The sequence below is a fragment of the Carcharodon carcharias genome, chromosome 17 (assembly GCF_017639515.1).
Source record: "Carcharodon carcharias isolate sCarCar2 chromosome 17, sCarCar2.pri, whole genome shotgun sequence".
Lineage (NCBI taxonomy): Eukaryota > Metazoa > Chordata > Chondrichthyes > Lamniformes > Lamnidae > Carcharodon > Carcharodon carcharias.
This window is the reverse complement of record NC_054483.1, coordinates 98080258-98099759: the sequence shown is the minus strand read 5'-3', so window position 1 is coordinate 98099759 and position 19502 is coordinate 98080258. Positions and strand designations below refer to the sequence as shown.

General features: G+C 43.5%; 1 protein-coding gene across 1 annotated transcript in view; it reads left to right on the top strand.

Annotated features, from left to right (window-relative positions):
• The window catches only part of sh3pxd2aa (SH3 and PX domains 2Aa), a 528636-nt gene that overhangs the window by 233971 nt on the left and 275163 nt on the right, over positions 1 to 19502 (top strand). The window contains exons 6-7 of the mRNA XM_041210524.1: positions 8206 to 8214; positions 11363 to 11382. Of these exons, the coding sequence (XP_041066458.1) occupies positions 8206 to 8214; positions 11363 to 11382 (29 nt within the window). The remainder of the gene's footprint in view (positions 1 to 8205; positions 8215 to 11362; positions 11383 to 19502) is intronic.

Sequence of the window (19502 nt, the reverse complement as noted above, 5' to 3'; positions counted from 1 at the left end):
TTTGGAGATATTACATTTAAGTCCCTCATCTAAATCATTAATATATATGTTGTGAATAACTGGGGTCCCAGCACCGATCCCTGCGGTATGCCACTAGTCACTGCCTGCCATTCGGAAAAAGACCCATTTATCCCGACTTTGTTTCCTGTCGGCCAACCAGTTTTCGATCCAACTCAATACTCTACCCCCAATCCCATGCGCTTTAATTTTACATGCCAATCTCTTATGTGGGACTTTGTCGAAAGCCTTTTGAAAGTCCAATTAAACCAGGGGATTGGGAAGTCTACAAAGACCAACAGAGGACAACCAAAAAAAGAAATAAGGAGGGAGAAGACTAAATATGAGGGTAAACTAGCCAGTAATATAAAAGAAGACTGCAAGAGTTTTTTTAGATTTATAAAGGGTAAGAGAGAGGCAAAAGTAGACACTGGGCTGCTGGAAAAAGACACTGGAGAAGTAGTAGTGTGGAACAAAGAAATGGCGGAGGAACTGAATAAGTACTTTACGTCACTCTTCACGGCGGAAGACTCGAGTAACATCCCCAAAGTTCAAGAGAGTCTGGGGGCAGAGGTGAGTATGGTGGTCATTACCAAGGAGAAGGTGCTAGGAAAACTGAAAGGTCTGAAGTTGGATTACACTCCAGAGTTCTGAAGGAGATAGCTGAAGAGATAGTGGAGGCGTTAGTGGTGATCTTTCAGGAATCGCTCGAGTCAGGAAGGGTTCCAGAGGACTGGAAAATCGCTAATGTAACCCCACTGTTTAAGAAGGGAGTGAGGCAAAAGATGGGAAATTACAGGCCGATTAGCCTGACCTCGGTCGTTGGTAAGATTTTAGAGTCCATTATTAAGGATGAGATTTCAGAATACTTGGAAGTGCATGGTAAAATAGGGCAAAGTCAGCATGGTTTCATCAAGGGGAGGTGATACCTGACAAATCTGTTAGAATTCTTTGAGGAGGTAACGAGTAGGTTAGACAAAAGAGAGCCAATGGATGTTATCTCCTTGGACTTCCAGAAAGCCTTTGACAAGTTGCCGCACAGGAGGCTGCTCAATAAGAACAGAGCCCATGGTGTTAGAGGCAAGGTACTAGCATAGATAGAAAATTGGCTGTCTGGCAGGCGGCAAAGAGTGGGGATAAGGAGGTCCTTCTCAGGATGGCGGCCGGTGACTAGTGGAGTTCCGCAGGCGTCAGTGTTGGGACCACAGCTTTTCACTTTATACATTAATGATCTAGATGAAGGAACTGAGGGCATCCTGGCTAAGTTTGCAGATGATACAAAGATAGGTGGAGGGACAGGTAGTATTGAGGAGGTGGGGAGGCTGCAGAAGGATTTGGACAGGTTAGGAGAATGGGCAAAGAAATGGCAGATGGAATACAACGTGTGCAAGTGTGAGGTCATGCACTTTGGTAGGAAGAATAGAGCCATAGACTATTTTTTAAATGGAGAGAGAATTCAGAAATCTGGAGTGCAAAGGGACTTGGGAGTCCTAGTCCAAGATTCTCTTAAGGTTAACTTGCAGGTTGAGTCGGTAGTTAGGAAGGCAAATGCAATGTTGGCATTTATTTCGAGAGGACTAGAATATAAAAGCAGGGATGTGCTGCTGAGGCTTTATAAGGCTCTGGTCAGACCACATTTAGAATATTGTGAGCAGTTTTGGGCCCCGTATCTCAGGAAAGATGTTCTGGCCCTGGAGAAGGTCCAGAGGAGGTTCACGAGAACGATCCCAGGAATGAAAGGCTTATAAGGAACGTTTGAGGACTCTGGGTCTATACTCAATGGAGTTTAGAAGGGTGAGGGGGAATCTGATTGAAACTTACAGAATACTGAAAGGCATGGATGAAGTGTACGTGGGGAAGATGTTTCCATTAGTAGGAGAGACTAGGACCCAAGGGCACAGCCTCAGAGTAAAGAGAAGACCTTTTAGAACAGAGATGAGGAGAAACTCCTTTAGCCAGAGAGTGGTGGATCTATGGAGTTCATTGTCAAAGAAGGCTGTGGAGGCCAGGTCATTGAGTGTATTTAAGAGCGAGATAGATAGGTTCTTGATTGGTAAGGGGATCAAAGGTTATGTGGAGAAGGTGGGAGAATGGGGTTGAGAAATTTATCAGCCATGATTGAATGGCGCAGCAGACTCAATGGGCTGAATGGCCTAATTTCTGCTCCTATGTCTTATGTCTTATGGTCACATCCGCTGGCTCCCCCTCATGAACTCTACTAGTTACATCCTCGAAAAATTCCAGTAGATTTGTCAAGCATGATTTCCCTTTCATAAATCCATGCTGACTCTGTCCGATTCTGCCACTGTTTTCCACGTGCTCAGCTATTAAATCTTTTATAATGGACTCTAGAAATTTCCCCACTACTGACATCAGGCTGACTGGTCTATAATTCCCTGTTTTCTCTCTGCCTCCCTTTTCTAATAGTGGAGTTACATTAGCTACTCTCCAATCTGTAAGAACTGTTCCAGAGTTTATAGAATCTTGGAAGATGACCGCCAACGCTTCCACTATTTCTAGGGCCACTTCCTTAAGTACTCTGGGATGTAGATTATCAGGCCTTGGTGATTTATCGGTCTTCAGTCCCATCAATTTGCCTAATACCGCTTCCCTACTAATACTGATTTCTTTCAGTTCCTCCCTCTCACTAAACCCTGTGTTCCCCGACATTTCTGGTATGTTATTAGTGTCCTCCTTTGTGAAGACAAAACCAAAGTATGTATTTAGTTGGATAGGTATTTCTTTGTTCCCCATTATAAATTCCCCTGTTTCTGACTGTCAGGCACCTACATTTGTATTCACCAATCTTTTTCTCTTCACATACCTATAGAAACTTTTACAGTCAGTTTTTATGTTCCTCGTAAGCTTACTCTCCTACTCTATATTTTCCCCTTCTTAATCAATCCCTTGGCCCTCCTTTGCTGAATTCTAAACTACTCCCAATCCTCAGGTCTGTTGTTTTTTCTGGCCAGTTTGTATGCCTCTTCCTTGCATCTAATACTATCTCTAATTTCCCTTGTAAGTCATGGTTTGGCCACCTTTCCTGTTTTCCTTTTGTGCCAGACAGGAATATACAATTGTTGCAGTTCACCCATGGGCTGTTTGAATGTTTGCCATTGCCTATCCACCGTCATCTCTTTAAGTAATGTTTACCAATCCATCAGAGCCAACTCGCGCCTCAAACCATCTTAGTTTCCTTTATTAAGATTCAGGACCCTAGTCTCAGAATCAACTACGTCACTCTCCATCTTGATGAAGAATTCTATCATATTTTGGTCGCTCATCCCCAAGGGGCCTTGCACAACTAGACTGCCAATTATTCCTTTCTCCTAACACAATATCCAGTTGAGGATGGCCTGTTCTCTCGTTGGTTCCTCAATATATTGGTCCAGAAAAACATCCAATATACACTCCAGGAATTCCTCCTTTACGGTATTGTTACCAATTTGATTTGCCCAGTCTATATGCATATTAAAATCACCCATAATTACAGATGTTCCTTTATTACATGCATCTCTAATTTCCTGTTCAACTAGGGGGAACAGCTGCTCCCTATCCACTGTGTCCATGCCCATCATAATCTTGTACACCTCGATCAGGTCGCCCCTCAGTCTTCTCTGCTCCAACAAAAACAACCCAAGTCTATCCAACCTCTCTTCATAACTTAAATGTTTCCTGCCAGGCAACATCCTGGTGAATCTCCTCTGCACCCCCTCCAGTGTAATCACATCCTTCCTATAATGTGGCGACCAGAGCTGCACACAGTACTCCAGCTGTGGCCTCACCTCCAATATGGAACTCCCTACTTTTGTAATCTATGCCTCGATTGATAAAGGCAAGTGTCCCATATGCCTTTTTCACCACCCCACTAACAAGCCCCTTCATCTTCAGAGATCTATGGACACGCCATTTGTTCCTCAGAACTTCCTAGTGTCATGCCATTCATTGAATATTACTACCTTGTCAAATTACTCCTTCCAGAGTGTATCACCTCGCACTTTTTAGGGTTAAATTCCATCTGCCACTTATCTGCCCATTTGACCATTCCGTCTATATCTGGCTGTAGCCCAAGACACTCATGCTCACTATCAACCACCCGGCCAATCTTTGTGTCATCTGCAAACTTACTAATGCTACCCCCCACATAGTCATCTATGTCGTTTATATAAATGATGAATAATAGGGGACCCAGCACAGATCCCTGTGGTACAGTACTGGACACTGGCTTCCAAGCTAAAATTTGATTGAATTTTTTGAGGAGGTGAGTAGTTGTGTAGATGAGGGTAGTGCAGTTGATGTAGTCGACATGGACTTCAGGAAAGCTTTTGACAAGGTACCACATTGGAGAATGGTCAAGAAGGTAAGAGCCCATGGGATCCAGGGCAATTTGGCAAATTGGATCCCAAATTGGCTTAGTGGCAGGAGGCAGAGGGTCATGGTCGAAGGTTGTTTTTGAGATTGGAAGCCTGTGATGAGTAGTGTACCGGGATTGGTGCTGTGACCCTTGCTGTTTGTAGTGTACATTAATGATTTAGGTGCAAAAATAGGAGGTTTGATCAGTAAGTTCGCAGATGACACGAAAATTGGTGATGTCGTAAATAGTGAGGAGGTAAGCCTTAGATTACAGGACAATATAGATGGGCTAGTAAGATGAGCAGAGTAGTGGTAAATGGAATTTAATTCTGAGAAGTGTGAGGTGATGCATTCTTGGGAGGACTAACACAGCAAGGGATTACATAATGAATTGTAGGCCCCTTGGAAATACAGAGGATCAGAGGGACCTTGGTGTACATGTCTATAGATCCCTGAAGGCAGCAGCACAGGTAGATAAGGTGGTTAAGAAGGCATATGGGATACTTGCCTTTATTAGCCGAGGCATCGAATATAAGAGCAAGAAGGTTATGTTGGAGCTGTATAAAACGCTATTTAGGCCACAGCTGGAGTTCTGTGTGCAGTTCTGGTCTCCACACTATAGGAAGGATATGATTGCACTGGAGAGGGTGCAGAGGAGGTTCACCAGAATGTTGCCTGGGCTGGAGCGTTTCAACTATGAAGAGAGACTGGATAGGCTAGGATTGTTTTCCTTAGAGCTGAGAAGCCTGAGGGGGTACCTGATAGAGGTATACAAAATTATGAGGGGTATAGATAGGAAGAAACTTTTCCCCTTAGCTGAGGTGTCAATAAGCAGGGGGCATAGATTTAAGGTAAGGTGCAGGAGGTTTAGAGGAGATTTGAGGAAATTCCTTTTCACCCAGAGTGTGGTTGGAATCTGGAACCCACTGCCTGAAGGGGTGGTAGTGGCAGGAACCCTCACAATACTTAAGAAGTATTTAGATGAGCACTTGAAATGCCTTAGCATACATGGCTCCGGGCCAAGTGCTGGAAAATGGGATTAGAATGATAGCCGGCACGGATACGATGGACCGAAGGGCCTGTTTCTGTGCTGTATAACTCTATGACTTTATGACTCTAACCCAGTGGTGAGATGTTTAAGTATGTACAAGCTCTTCTAAGGTTTGAGGTAATTGATGATGAAGCATTCTTTATTTCATTTAAGAAGATAGCTCAGCAGATGAACTGGCCAAAGGAAAACTGGATATTGCCCATGCAGAGCAAATTGACAGGTAGAATACCGGCAGAGGAGTTTTCTAGGGATTATGATGTGGTGAAAAAGGCCATTTTGGGTGCGTATGAGTTGGTCCCTGAAGCATACAGACAAAAGTTTCAAAATTTAAGGAAATAGCCTGGGCAAACTTACATTGAATTTCAAAGGGTTAAGCAAAGTAGTTTTGTCAGGTGGATACGAGCATTAAGAATTAAAACTACTTATGAAGTTCTCAGAGACCATTCTCTTGGAAGAATTTACAAACTCCGTACCTTCTGTAGTCAGATACCATGTTGAAGACCAAAGGGTCGCAACTACTAGACAGGTAGCAGTAATGGCTGATGATTGTGAGCTGATCCTTAAAACTAAACCTTTTTTCCATCATCCCCAAAAATCTGAAAAGGATAGAAAGTGGGAGAGTGAAAGGAAGGCAAGTAGCCAGGGTATAGAATGGTTAGCTGGAAATACATTGACATTTCCTCCCCAGATCAGGAAGGGAGGTACTGAGGGCAGAGGTGAAACTTGAAGGTCTAAATGTTTCCATTGTAATAAAGTGGGACACCGTCGCTCAGAATGCTGGAAGTTATGAGGGAAGCCAGTGGGACTTATTGGAGTTTGTAAGAATGAGTCCGAAAAGGGAACTCAAAGAGAAAATACCACGGATCAAATTGTAGCTTTAATTACAAATAAGGGTCTGGAGGTAAACACTGCTGTGAATGCAGGTGAAGCGAATAAGGTAGATGAGAAATATAAAGGGTTTTTCTCTAAAGGAAAGTTTCAAATGACACAGCTAAACCCATAACTACATTAAGGGCCAAAAACAAAAATAGCTGGAAAAACTCAGCCGCTCTCACAGCATCTGCGTAGATGAATACAATTAACGTTTCGAGTCCATATGACTTTTCATCAGAACTAAGGAAAACTACATTAAGGGACACAGGAGCGACCTGGTTTTCCTTCCAGAGAGTTCAATGAAAGCTAAAGTATTGGTAAACGGGATAAGTAGAGAGTATATCCTGGTTCCATTGTACATAGTACAATTGGAGTGTGATTTGTGGTCTGGATCAGTGGGAGTAGTTGTAGGAGTGGTTAGGAAATTACCTGTGGATGGATTTGATTTACTCCTGGGGAATGATTTGGCAGGAGTGAAGGTTACAGCTTCGCCCATAATTACGGAAAGTCCAAGAGAGGCTAAAGAGATGGAGCAGTTACAAGAACAAGTTTCTGGTATTTTTCCATTGTATGTGGTGACCAGAGCAATGGCTAAACAAATCACCAGAGGTCAAAGGAATACCACGAACAAATGTTAGAGTAGCTGAAACTTTCTTTAAGGATGAGGATAATTCAAAGGAAGTGTTTGGTAGGTCTTAATTAATTGAGGCTCAGAAAGCAGATCCAGAGTTAAACAAGTTAGCACAGTCAGCTTATGCAGAAGCTGAGGCAGAAGGAGTTCTGGAGTGCTATTACTTTAAAAATGGAGTTCTGATGAGGAAGTGGAGACACCCTCACAGACCTGCAGATGAGGAATGGATGTTGTTCCATCAGATAGTGGTACCGCCCAAATATCGTAAGGAGACATTGCGAGTAGTACATGAAATCCCTATGGCAGGACATGTAGAAATACGGAAAACCCAAGCAACGATAAACAGTCACTTTACCTGGCCAAGACTGCAATTTTGTAAAACATGTCATACATGTCATGTGGCAGGTAAACCTCAACATGTAATCAAACCAGCACCTTTATTACCCATGCCAGTTTTTAAAGAACCATTCAGCCTTAGTAGATTATGTAGGACCATTACCCAAAACGAAAGCAGGACATCAGTATACCCTTACAATCATGGATATGATGATCTGATTTCCAGAAGCTATTCCTTTAAGGACAATTACAGCTGAGATTGTGGCTACTAATTGAAATTCGTCTGACCAAGGTTCTAATTTGATGTCTAAAATTTTTCAGGACATAATCAGCAATTTGAGTATCAAACAACTAAAGTCTACCGCCTGTCACCCACATTAGGGAGATAATATCAGACTCTCAAAACCATGATTAGACCTATTGCCATGAATATACAAAGGGTTATTTGCTACTAGAGATTCACCAAATGAATCTACTGGATTTACTCCATTTGAATTGATCTGTGGTCCTGAAATAAGACGTCCATTAAAAGGAAAAGTTCCTAAAGCAGAAAGATGAATCCTCCATGCTGGATTACGTGTCCATGGGCAAAATGTTTTGCTCAGCTGGTGGGCACGTGCCCATCCCGCTCGTGTGAAATGACGCACATTGACGTCGGCTGAGTGTGCCGATGTCAACGTGCAGTTACGCGATATTTTGGTGGGCGGGCGCATGCTGGAGTCGGTAGCACTTCCGCTGACAATTAAAAAGCCTGTTAAGGACATTAAAGAATCAATTAACATAAATTTTTTGCTGCCCATTCAACCCAATGGTTGGTGGGCAGGCATAAAGGCCTTTTGGAAACCTCATTCACGGGTAGGATGAGGTTTCCAAATGCAAATAAAAATAAGGTAAATTTTTAAAATTTAACCAATAACATGTCCCTGCTCATGTGACAGCTCTGTGCCACAGGGAGATTTTCAAGCGATCACTTGTGCACATGCGCGAAGTTTGTGCTTGCCCTGCTCGCCCTCCTACCCCTCACACAGGCTGCTGCTCGCATTTCACACTGGGCGGGCCTTAATTGGCCCACCAGCATGAAATTGCGGTCTGGCCCCAATCCTGAGTGGCGGTCGGTTTCCCAACCGCCCCTGCCAAGCCCGACCGACATGGGCTAATTTCTGTCCTATGTTTCTGGAAAGATCTATAGGAGCACGTAAAGTAGCACGAGAGCACTTAAAAATTTCCCAAGCCATAATGAAAGAATGGATAGACAAACATGCTACAAGTAGAACGTTCCAAGCAGGAGATGAAGTATTGGTATTATTACTTTTGCAGGGTGAACCCCTGAAAGCGAAATTCAGTGGCCCCTACAAGATAGTTAGGAGAGTTAGTAAAGTGACTTATTTGGTAGATGCTCCTGAGCGTAGGAAGAAGAAACGGTTATGTCACATAAACATATTGAAGCAACGTCATTGCAGAGAAGATGATAAGACAGAGCAAGTGTGCCAGGTAGTAGGAGTAGTTGAGAATGAGTCAGTAAGGGCAAGGTAGAAGAAGAAGTAGACAGTGCCCAGAGCGAACCTCCTACAATTCTACTAGCCAATACGACAATACTGGGACAGTTAGAGACTGTGTGTTCCCATATTTAGAGGAAGGACCACAGGAAGATCTAGTAAGGTTACTTAGGAAGTATAAGGGAATTTGTAGGGATGTATTACTGGAGGTATTACATTAGTTAAACATGTTGTGGAAGTAGGAGACTCGGTGCCAATAAAACAACAACATTATCAGTTGAGCCTGAAAAACAAGCTGAGTTAGAAACAGAAATCCAATATGTGCTGGACCATCAATTGATTGAGTCAAGCCAAAGCTCCTGGTGTTCAGTGGTAGTTCTGGTTCCTAAGCCAGGTGGATCAACTAGATTTTGTAAAGACTATCGGAAAGTGAATGTAGTAACGAGGACAGATTCGTACCCAATTCCTCGGTTTGAAGATAGGGTCGGTAGTGCCTCATTTCTTTCTAAAATTGACCTATTGAAGGGACACTGGAAAGTGTCATGAACATCAAGGACTAAAGAAATATCCGCCTTTGTTACACCAGGTGGGTTGTATCAATGTCTTGTCACGCCATTTGAGTTTAAAAATACCCCAGCTACATTTCAGAGACTTCTGAATCAAGTCGTAGCTGAAGTACCTAACTGTGTGGTTTATTTAGACAATGCCGTAATATATAGTAACATGTGGGAAGAACATGTAAAATAATTAGAGGACCTATTTAAGCAATTGTAGTTGGCTGGCTTAGTCATAAATCTGGTCAAAAGCGAATTTGCAAAAGAAAGGGTAACTTACCTAGGTCACCTTGTAGGACAAGGGCAAGTGTTGCCAATAACAGCAAAAGTGAACACTCTAATAGAATTTCCCATTCCTAAAACTAAAATAGAAATCCTGAGATTTTTGGGAATGTGTGGGTTTTATAGGAAGTTTGTGCCTAACTTCAGCACAATATCTGTACCTCTCTCCAATTTGTTAAGAAAACAAACAAAAGTGCTATGGTCAGCAGAATGCCAAGCAGCCCTTGAAAAGCTGAAGGCAATCTTAAGAAATGAACCAGTGTTGGCCGCCCCTGACTTTACCAAACCTTTTAAATTACAGTTGATGCTAATGACTTGGGGGTAGGTGCAGTCCTATTGCAAGCTGATCAATTAGGGGTAGAGAAGCCGGTGGGGTAGTATTCCAAGAAATTAAATCAATATCAGAGGAAGTACTCTACAGTGGAAAAAGAAAATCTAGCATTGTTGTTGTCTCTTCAACATTTTGAAGTTTATGTCCGACACGATAACAAAGAAACACTAATCCACACTGACCATAATCCACTCGTGTTCATTGTAAAGTTTAAAACTGGAAATGCAAGATTGTTTAGATGGATGGTTGAAACAATAAACTCCAATTGTTTACATTGCCGGTAAAGATAATGTGATCGCAGATGTATTGTCTCATGTGTAAAACACTAAAATAAGTTATAAGGGGTAAAAAATGCAGAAGATTGTATAAGGGGGAGTAAGGATGAATGAAAGTAAGTCTCATGTATTGTTGTCCATGTGTCACATGCCTTGTGTGAAACACATTTTTGAAATGGCGTTTCATCTCTTTTAAGGGTGGAGACAAATTAGGAACATATCTTTTTTTTTCTGTTGGGCTGCGGTTTGGGATTGTAAAGGCTGTAGTTTGAGAGACATGTCCACTGGAACAGGATGAGAGATATGTACAATGTTGCAGTCCTGGAACAGAGCGTGCCATTGAAAGACAGGATGGTGCCAGAAAGGAGTCCTGGACCAAGGGAGCTACCTGACAACAGTATTTTAATTGGCTCCTGACCAGGTGACCAGGGTTTTGTGTGGTAACAGTGCAACAGAAAGTTCCTGGCCTGCAAAAGGAAAACATCTAAAATCTCTCTTCCATATTTCTCCATAACCTGCTCTCTCTCTCTCTCTCTCTCTCTCTCTGAGGAAACCCCTGAAAATAGGAAAAGGGGATAACCACTGTTAGAGACATTGAAAAGCAAGTTCTCAATCAGTGAACTAAATACTGAAAGTGCTGGAAGACCACCTTATGTCATCAACAAGAACTGAAAGAAAAAAACAAAAAAACTGCGGATGCTGGAAACCCAAAACAAAAACAAAAACAGAATTACCTGGAAAAACTCAGCAGGTCTGGCAGCATCGGCGGAGAAGAAAAGAGTTGACGTTTCGAGTCCTCATGACCCTTCAACAGAACTAGGTGAATCCAAGGAAGGGGTGAAATATAAGCTGGTTTAAGGTGTGTTGGGGGGGTGGGGGGGGGCGGTGGTTTGGGTGGGGGGAGAGAAGTGGAGGGGGGTGGTGTGGTTGTAGGGACAAACAAGCAGTGATAGAAGCAGATCATCAAAAGATGTCACAGACAACAGAACAAAAGAACGCATAGGTGTTGAAGTTGGTGATATTATCTAAACGAATGTGCTAATTAAGAATGGATGGTAGGGCACTCAAGGTATAGCTCTAGTGGAGGTGGGGGGAGCATAAAAGATTTAAAAATATTTAAAAATAAAGGAAATAGGTGGGAAAAGAAAAATCTATATAATTTATTGGAAAAAACAAAAGGAAGGGGGAAGAAACAGAAAGGGGGTGTGGGGATGGAGGAGGGAGCTCAAGACCTAAAGTTGTTGAATTCAATATTCAGTCCGGAAGGCTGTAAAGTGCCTAGTCGGAAGATGAGGTGTTGTTCCTCCAGTTTGCGTTGGGCTTCACTGGAACAATGCAGCAAGCCAGGGACAGACATGTGGGTAAGAGAGCAGGTTGGAGTGTTAAATGGCCAGCGACAGGGACGTTTGGGTCATTCTTGCGGACAGACAGCAGATGTTCTGCAAAGCAGTCGCCCAGTTTATGTTTGGTCTCTCCAATGTAGAGGAGACCACAATGGGAGCAACGAATGCAGTAGACTAAGTTGGGGGAAATGCAAGTGAAATGCTGCTTCACTTGAAAGGAGTGTTTGGGCCCTTGGACGGTGAAGAGAGAGGAAGTGAAGGGGCAGGTGTTACATCTTTTGCGTGGGCATGGGGTGGTGCCATAGGAGGGGGTTGAGGAGTAGGGGGTGATGGAGGAGTGGACCAGGGTGTCCCGGAGGGAACGATCCCTATGGAATGCCAACAGGGGGGGTGAAGGGAAGATGTGTTTGGCGGTGGCATCATGCTGGAGTTGGCAGAAATGGTGGAGGATGATCCTTTGAATGCAGAGGCTGGTGGGGTGATAAGTGAGGACAAGGGGGACCCTATCATGTTTCTGGGAGGGAGAAGAAGGCGTGAGAACTGAAAGAATTTGGATAACATTGATCAAAATGAACCCATCGATTCCTGTACTCCGGATTGGTGCTATTAAACTGTTTTATCCCACCCTTAAAATCCATGTTTTATGTGTGTGTGTGTCTAGGCATTTAAGAAGAGGGTAGAGTTTAAGTTATAGTGTTAGAAATTAGCAGTTCACATTTCTTTCTTTTGCCACTAGTTAATGACAATTTGTTCAATAAACAATTATTTACTTACTAAGATTACAAACCTGGTGCTCGTGTTCTGTTAGCCTAAATTAAATAGTTAGGTAGAATTGGGGAAATCTGTTGGTTTGGTCAAACTTATCATATTTGTTGTGGCTCGGGGAACAGTGGGGCTTGATATTACAGCGAACTATCTTCAATGAGTCGTGACAATAAACAACTCCTACCAAAGTTTGCTGCTCCCTGCTGTTTCTTAGCTCGACCAAAAGTGATTTTACATTTTGATGTTCTGATCTAAGATGATCTGTCACTAATATACTGAACCCATCCTTTATTAACAGTGCAACACCATCCCCTATTCCTTTTTGCCTATCCTTCCTGAATGTCGAATACCTTTGAACTTTCAGTTTCCAACCTTGGTCACCCTGCAGCCACATCTCTGTAATGGAAATTAGGTCACATCTGTTTACTTCTATTTGTGCCGTCAATTCATCTGCCCTGTTGCGAATGGTGCTTGCATTCAGGTAGAGTGCCTTTAATTCTGTCTTATTATTTTCGCAACCTTGAGCCTTAACTGCTGCCTTGTTCTCATGTTGCTACTCTGTCCCTTCCTGCTACAATCTGATAACTATTTCCCTTATTGTTATCCTGCTCTTTTACCTTTTCCTCTCTCGCTAAAATACTGGTCCCAGCACGGTTGAAGCAAAGACCGTCAAAATGGTACGGCTCCCACTTTCCCTAATATTGATGTCAGTGCCCCAGGAATCAAAACTTATTTCTCCCACACCAGTCTTTGAGCCACGCATTTAATGCTCTAATCTTATATACCCTATGCCAATTTGCTCAGACAACCCAGAGATTATTACCTTTTTGAGGTCCTGCTTTTTAATTTAGCCCCTAGCTGCTCATGCTCTCTAAACAGAACCTCTTTTCTGGTCCTGTCACTGGCACCTACGTGGACCTCAACTACTGGATCCTCCCCCTCTGACTGCAAGTTCCTCTCCAGCCCAGAGAAGATGTCCTGAACCCTGGCACCAGGCAGGCAACCGTCTGGACTGTAGCTCTCAGCTGCAGAGAACAATGTCAATTCCCCTCACCAAACAGTTTCCTACTACCACTACATTACTCTTAGCTCCCCTGCTTGAATGGCCTACTATACAATGATGCCATGGTCAGTTTGCTTATCCACCCTGCAGTCCTGACTGTCATCCTTACAGGTTGCAAGCACTTCAAACCTGTTGGACAATTGGAAGAGTTGAGGCTCCTCCACTTCTACCTTCTTGATCCCTTTGCTATCACACCCTCCTATCCCTGACCACTGACCAAAACTGGAAGACCCTATGCTAAGGGGTGTGACTACCTGCTGGAACAAAGTGTCTGGTTAACTTTCCCCCTCCCTGATGTGTTGCAGCAGCTCAGCCTCCAGCTCAAGACTCTGAGCTGAAGCTCCTCAATCCACAGACACTTACTGCAGACGTATTTGCCCTGATCACACTGACGTCCAGGAACTTCCACATCCTGCAGTCACAACACATCATCTGCCATGCCATCCTTACTGTAGCTTAATTAATTAACAAATTAATTATTTTCTTAATTCATTTTGAATTAAAGTAATGCCTCCTTTCACCCGACTTGCTGTACTATTTTAAACCTTAGTAATCCGATAAATGTTATCAGTTTAGAATAAAATAAATAATGAACTCACTAGTTTCTTGCTTCTCTTCTGCTTGTGTCTCAAAATTAATTATAAGGTATGTACTTCACAGTTATTTAAAAGTTTACATTACACTCAGTTCCTAATAACAGTTACTCACCAACCAAAAAATTTACTGCTTTCCCATGAGGTCACTGTTTGAATTTTTTTCTCTCAAACTCAGCGAGCGCTGGAAGCTGAAACTGCATTCCTCCATAGCTCCCAAACAGGTCAGCCTCTGTGCAGTTGCTTTTCCCGGCTGCCTCTGAGTCAGTGAGTTCTCGATAAAGTCTCACTCTTCACAGCCCCACTCTCCTCTCTGAAGTCTCGTTCTTTACAGCCCTGCTCTCCCTGCTGATATCTCGTTCTTTAAACTCCTCTCTTCATGATGAATTCTCATTGTTTATATCCCTCTCACCTCGCTGAAGTCTCATTCTTTTCAGTGCTGCTCTCCTAGCTGAAGTCTCACTCATTTATATCATGCAGCAATTGCATGCTGCTTCTGTTGTTTTGCATGCAAATAGTCCTGGGTTATAGCTTCACCAGGTTGACACCTCATTTTTAAGTATGCTTGGTGGTGCTCCTGGCATTCCCTCATGCATTCTTCATTGAACCAGGGTTGATCCTGTGGCTTGATGGTAATGGTAGAATGGGGGACACGCTAGATCATGATGTTACAGATTGTGGTTGTATACAACTCTGATGCTGCTGCTAATGGCTCACAGAGCCTCATGGATGCCCAGTTTTGAGTTCCTACATCTATTTGAAATATATCCAATTAGCATGGTGTTAGTGCCACACAACCTGATGGAGAGTATCCTCAGTGTGAAGACCGGACTTCGTCTCCATGCAGACTGTGTTGTGGTCGCTTCTACCCAATACTGCCATGAGCACCACCACCTGGAAATTCCCCTCCAAGCCACTCACCATCCTGACTTGGAAATACAAAACCATTCCTTCACTGTCGCTGGGTGAAAATCCTGAACTCCCTCCCTAACAGCACTGTGGTTGTACTTACACCACATGGATTGCAGTGGTTCGAGAAGGCAGCTCACCACCACCACCTCAAGGGCAATTAGGGACGGGTAATAAATGCTGGCCTAGCCAGCGATGCCCACATCCCATAAAATGAATAAAAAATAAGCAAACACAAAGGGCATCTGCAAGAGATAAATTGGTGAGGACGAGGTCAATTATGTCTTTCCCTCTTGTTGGTTCCCTCACCACCTGCTGCAGACCCAGTCTAGCAGCAATGTCCTTTAGGACTCTGCCAGCTCAGCCAGTAGTGGTGCTACCGAGCCACTCTTGATGATGGAGTTTGAAGTCCCCCACCCAAAGTACATTCGGTGCCCTTGCCACCCTCATTGCTTCCTCCAAGTGGCATTCAATATGGAGGAGCACTGATTCATCAGCTGAAGGGAGTGGGGGTGGGAATGGTCGTTGGTAACTAGCAGGAGGTTTCCTTCCCATGTTTGATGTAATGACATGAGACTTCATGGGGTTTGGAGTTGATGTTGAGGACTCCCAGGTCAACTCCCCCCTGACCGTATACCACTGTGCCGCCACCTCTGATGCGTCTGTCCTGCTGGTGGGACAGCACATACCCAGGGATGGCGACGGTGGTGCCTGGGACATTATCTGTAAGGTATGATTCCGTGAGTATGACTATGTCAGGCTGTTGTTTGACTAGTGTAATGGTGACCATGAAACTATTATCGAATTTTGTAAATAATCCATCTAGTTCACTAATGTCATTTAGGAAGAAAATCTCCAATGCTTACCTGGTCTGGCTTATATGTAACTCCAGACCCACAGCAATATGGTTGACTCTTAAATGCCCTCTGAAATGGTCAAGCAACACACTCAGCTGTATTAAACTGCTACGAAGTCTAAAAAGAATGAAACCGGATGGACCACCAGGCATCGAACTAGGCACCGGAAAAGACAGTGGCATTCCCAGCCCTGTCGACCCTGCAAATTCCTCCTTACTAACATCTGGGAGATTGTACCAAAATTTGGAAGGTTGTCCCAAAGACTAGTCATGTAACAGCCTGACATAATCATACACACAGAGTCATACCTTAGACAATGTCTCAGACACCACCTTCACCATTCACCATTCCTGGGCATTGAAAGGAACATATCATTTATTGTTGGAATGTCGATTTTAAAATTACAGTGGCCACAGTATGAAAGACATGTCCACTGGGACAGGATGAGAGATATATACAATGGGCAAAATTTTCCCCCGTCTGGGGGGAAGTGCATGGGCAGGTGTGGGCTGGCAGCCCTCCAATCGGCCCCTCTATCGGGGGCTCGCCACCATTCTTAGTGGATGGGCCAATTAAGGCCTGCCCAGTGTGACATCTGCAGGGAAGCCCTATGCATTTCCTGTGCAGGTGTTGGGGGATTCCTAAAATTGGAAGTGCGCTCCTTCATGCATGTGCGCGAAGGAGCACTCCAATGTACCTGAAACTAAATGTTGTCTCAGGGAGATTGGTTCCCAAAGTAAAAAAGTTACTGCAGTGAAAATTTCATTCACCATCCAATGTCACATGAATTGGGACATGGACATAACACTAATTAAAAGTGTCTCTTAATTTTTTGATTTAGCAGTGAAACCTCATCCCGCCCGTGGATGAGGTTTCATGCATTTTCAGGTGGCAGCCAGTGCTCCCGACCTGCCCGCCAACCTTAAGGTTGGACAGGCAGGTCCACCAATGAGCTTAATTGTTTTTTGAATGGCCTAAATAGGCAGTTGACAGGTTGGCGGACACACATCCGACTCGGATGCATGCCTGCCGAATAGACATTCTAAATGACGTGGGGTGACATCGGGATGCAGGCCTGACGTCACCCGGTGTCATTTTACACGTCAGCTAGTGGGCCCTGCCCCCGCTTGCCGACCGGAAGATACTGGCCAATGTTGCAGTCCTGGAACAGAGTGTGCCATGAAACATAGAAACATCGAAAGATGGATGGTGACGGAAGGGAGCCCTGGAGCAAGGGAGCTGCCTGACAACAGCATTTTCATTGGCTCCTGACCAGGTGACCAGGGTTTTGTATGGTAGCAGTGCAGCAGAAAGCTCCTGGCCTCAGAGAGAAAACATCTAAAAACTCTTTTTCACATAAATCTCTAACCTGTTCTCTCTCTGAGGAAACCCCTGAAAATAGGAAAAGGGGAAAACCACTGTTAGAGACATTGAAAAGCAAGTTCTCAACCAGTGAACTAAATGCTGTAAGTGCTGGAAGACCACCTTATGTCATCAACAAGAACTGAAAGGAATTTGGAAGACTTCAATCAAAATCAACCCATCGAATCCTGTGCTCCAGATTGGTGCTATTGAATTGTTTTATCCCACCCTTAAAATCCATGTTTTGTGTGTTTTATGTGTTGTATCTGTGTGTGTGCATGCAAGTCTCTCTAGGGATTTAAGAAGGGGGTAGAGTTTAAGTTATAGTGTTAGAAATTAGCAGTTCATATTTCTTTCTTTTGCCACAAGTTAGACAATTTGTTCAATAAACAGTTATTTACTTATTAAGTTTACAAACCTAGGGCTCATATTCTGTTAAACTAAATTAAACAGTTGGTAGAATTGGGCAATCTGGTGGTTTGGTCAAACTTTTCACATTTGTCACGGTTCAGGAAACAGTGGGGCTTGATATTACAGCACACTATCCCCAATGAGTCATTACAGTGTGACCTGACCCACCAACAGAACAGACCCACCAGATCCAGGTAGAAAGAGTGAGACTTCAGCAAGGAGAGCTGGGAATGAAAAGTGAGTCTTCAGTGAGGAGAGAGGAGCTGTAAACAGCAAGATTTCTGTGAGGACAGTGGGGCTGTGAAGAGCGAGACTTTACTGAGAACTCACTGACACAGAGGCAGCCGGGAAAAGCATTGGCAGAGAGGCTGACCTGTTTGGGATCTGCGGAGGAATGCAGCTTCAGCTTCGGTTTGAGAGAAAAAAATTCAAACAGCAAGCTCTTTGATGAGGTGAATAACCACTGTCAGGTAGATTGTAAATAGTATGGGAGCTATCCTTGCTTGACCCCAGTCTGGAATTTGAAAGTGCCTGTTTCAGATCTCCTACTCAACACATTTGCAGTCATATCATCATAAAGCAATCTCAGGACTGTGATGAAATTCCTTGAACATCCAAATCTTTGGAGCACCTTTCACAGAGCCTCGCGATTTACTGAGTCAAATGCTGTGGTCAGGTCAATGAATGTAATGAAGAGTTCTGGTGGTGTTCTTGACATTTTTCTTGGATTTGCCTGTCCACAAAGACCATGTCCGAGGTTTCTCTAGAAGGTCTAAAGCCACATTGTGTCTCTGGGACGACTTTCTCAGCCACAGGAAGTAGGTGATTTGAGAGAATGTGTATCACGATTTTCTCTGATATTGTCAAGATGGTTATGAATCGTTTCCACAGCATGATTTATCTCTCCTCTTGAAAGTAGTTGCAAATGTTGCATTCCTGATGTCGGGAGAGGGGAAGAAGTTATTTTTCCTCCCAAATCTATTGAATGAGTGGATTGAGTCTTGATGTGAGCAAATGTCCACCAGCTTTGAAGATCTCAGTTGGAATACTATCAGGGCCGCAGGTTTTGTTGTTTTTCATCTGTTTGATTGTTTGTTGCAGCTCTCCCATTGATGGTGGTTCAACCAATGAATTGGAGAGTATCAGGTATGATTGTGGATTCATGATTTAAGAGTTGTTGAAAATGTCCTTTGCAGCGTTGACAGATGGCATTGTCATCTTTAAGAAGAGAAACATCATCCTGTGAGAGAAAGCGGATTTTGTCGAATTTATCTTGGTCTATAGATGATCCTGGGGGCTTCAAAGGCTTTGCATGTCCTGATCAGCATTTTGTTGGATCTCTCAAGCTTTCCCTTCCCTCCACATGTCCCGGATCTTCCGGATTTGTCTTTGGGCAACAGTCTTGAGCTGTTGGAATGCTGTCTTTTTGACTTCAGACCTCGGGTTGCTCTGCCAGGCAATGAAAGTTGCTTGTTTTTGTTTCAGGAAGTCACATATTTGAGTATCATTTTCGTCAAACCAGTCTTGGTGATGACAATTTTGAACCCAATTCTCTGAGGCCATTTAGCTTGATGTCTGTTGTGGGGAATTTGTTAGAATTGATCATGAAAGAGGTTATAGCTGGGCACTTTGAAGAGCTCAAGGCAATCGGAAAGAGTTAGCATGGTTTTGTGTAAGGAAAATCATGTTTTACCAATTCACTGGAGTTTTTTGAAGGAGTAACATGCACAGTGAATAAAGGGATCTTGTAGATGTACTGTACTTGGATTTCCAGAAGGCATTTGTCACGTGAAAGGTTATTATGGAAAATAAAAGCACATGGTGTAGGGGGTAATGTATTAACATGGATAGAAGATTGACTGGCTGGCAGAAAGCAGAGAGTATGCATAAATGGGCCTTTTTTGGATTGGCAGGATATGACGAGTGGAGCCCCATGGGTCTGTGCTGGGGCCTCAACCTTTTACGATTTATATCAATGACTTAGATGAGGGGAGTGAAGACAAAGTAGCTAAATTTGCAG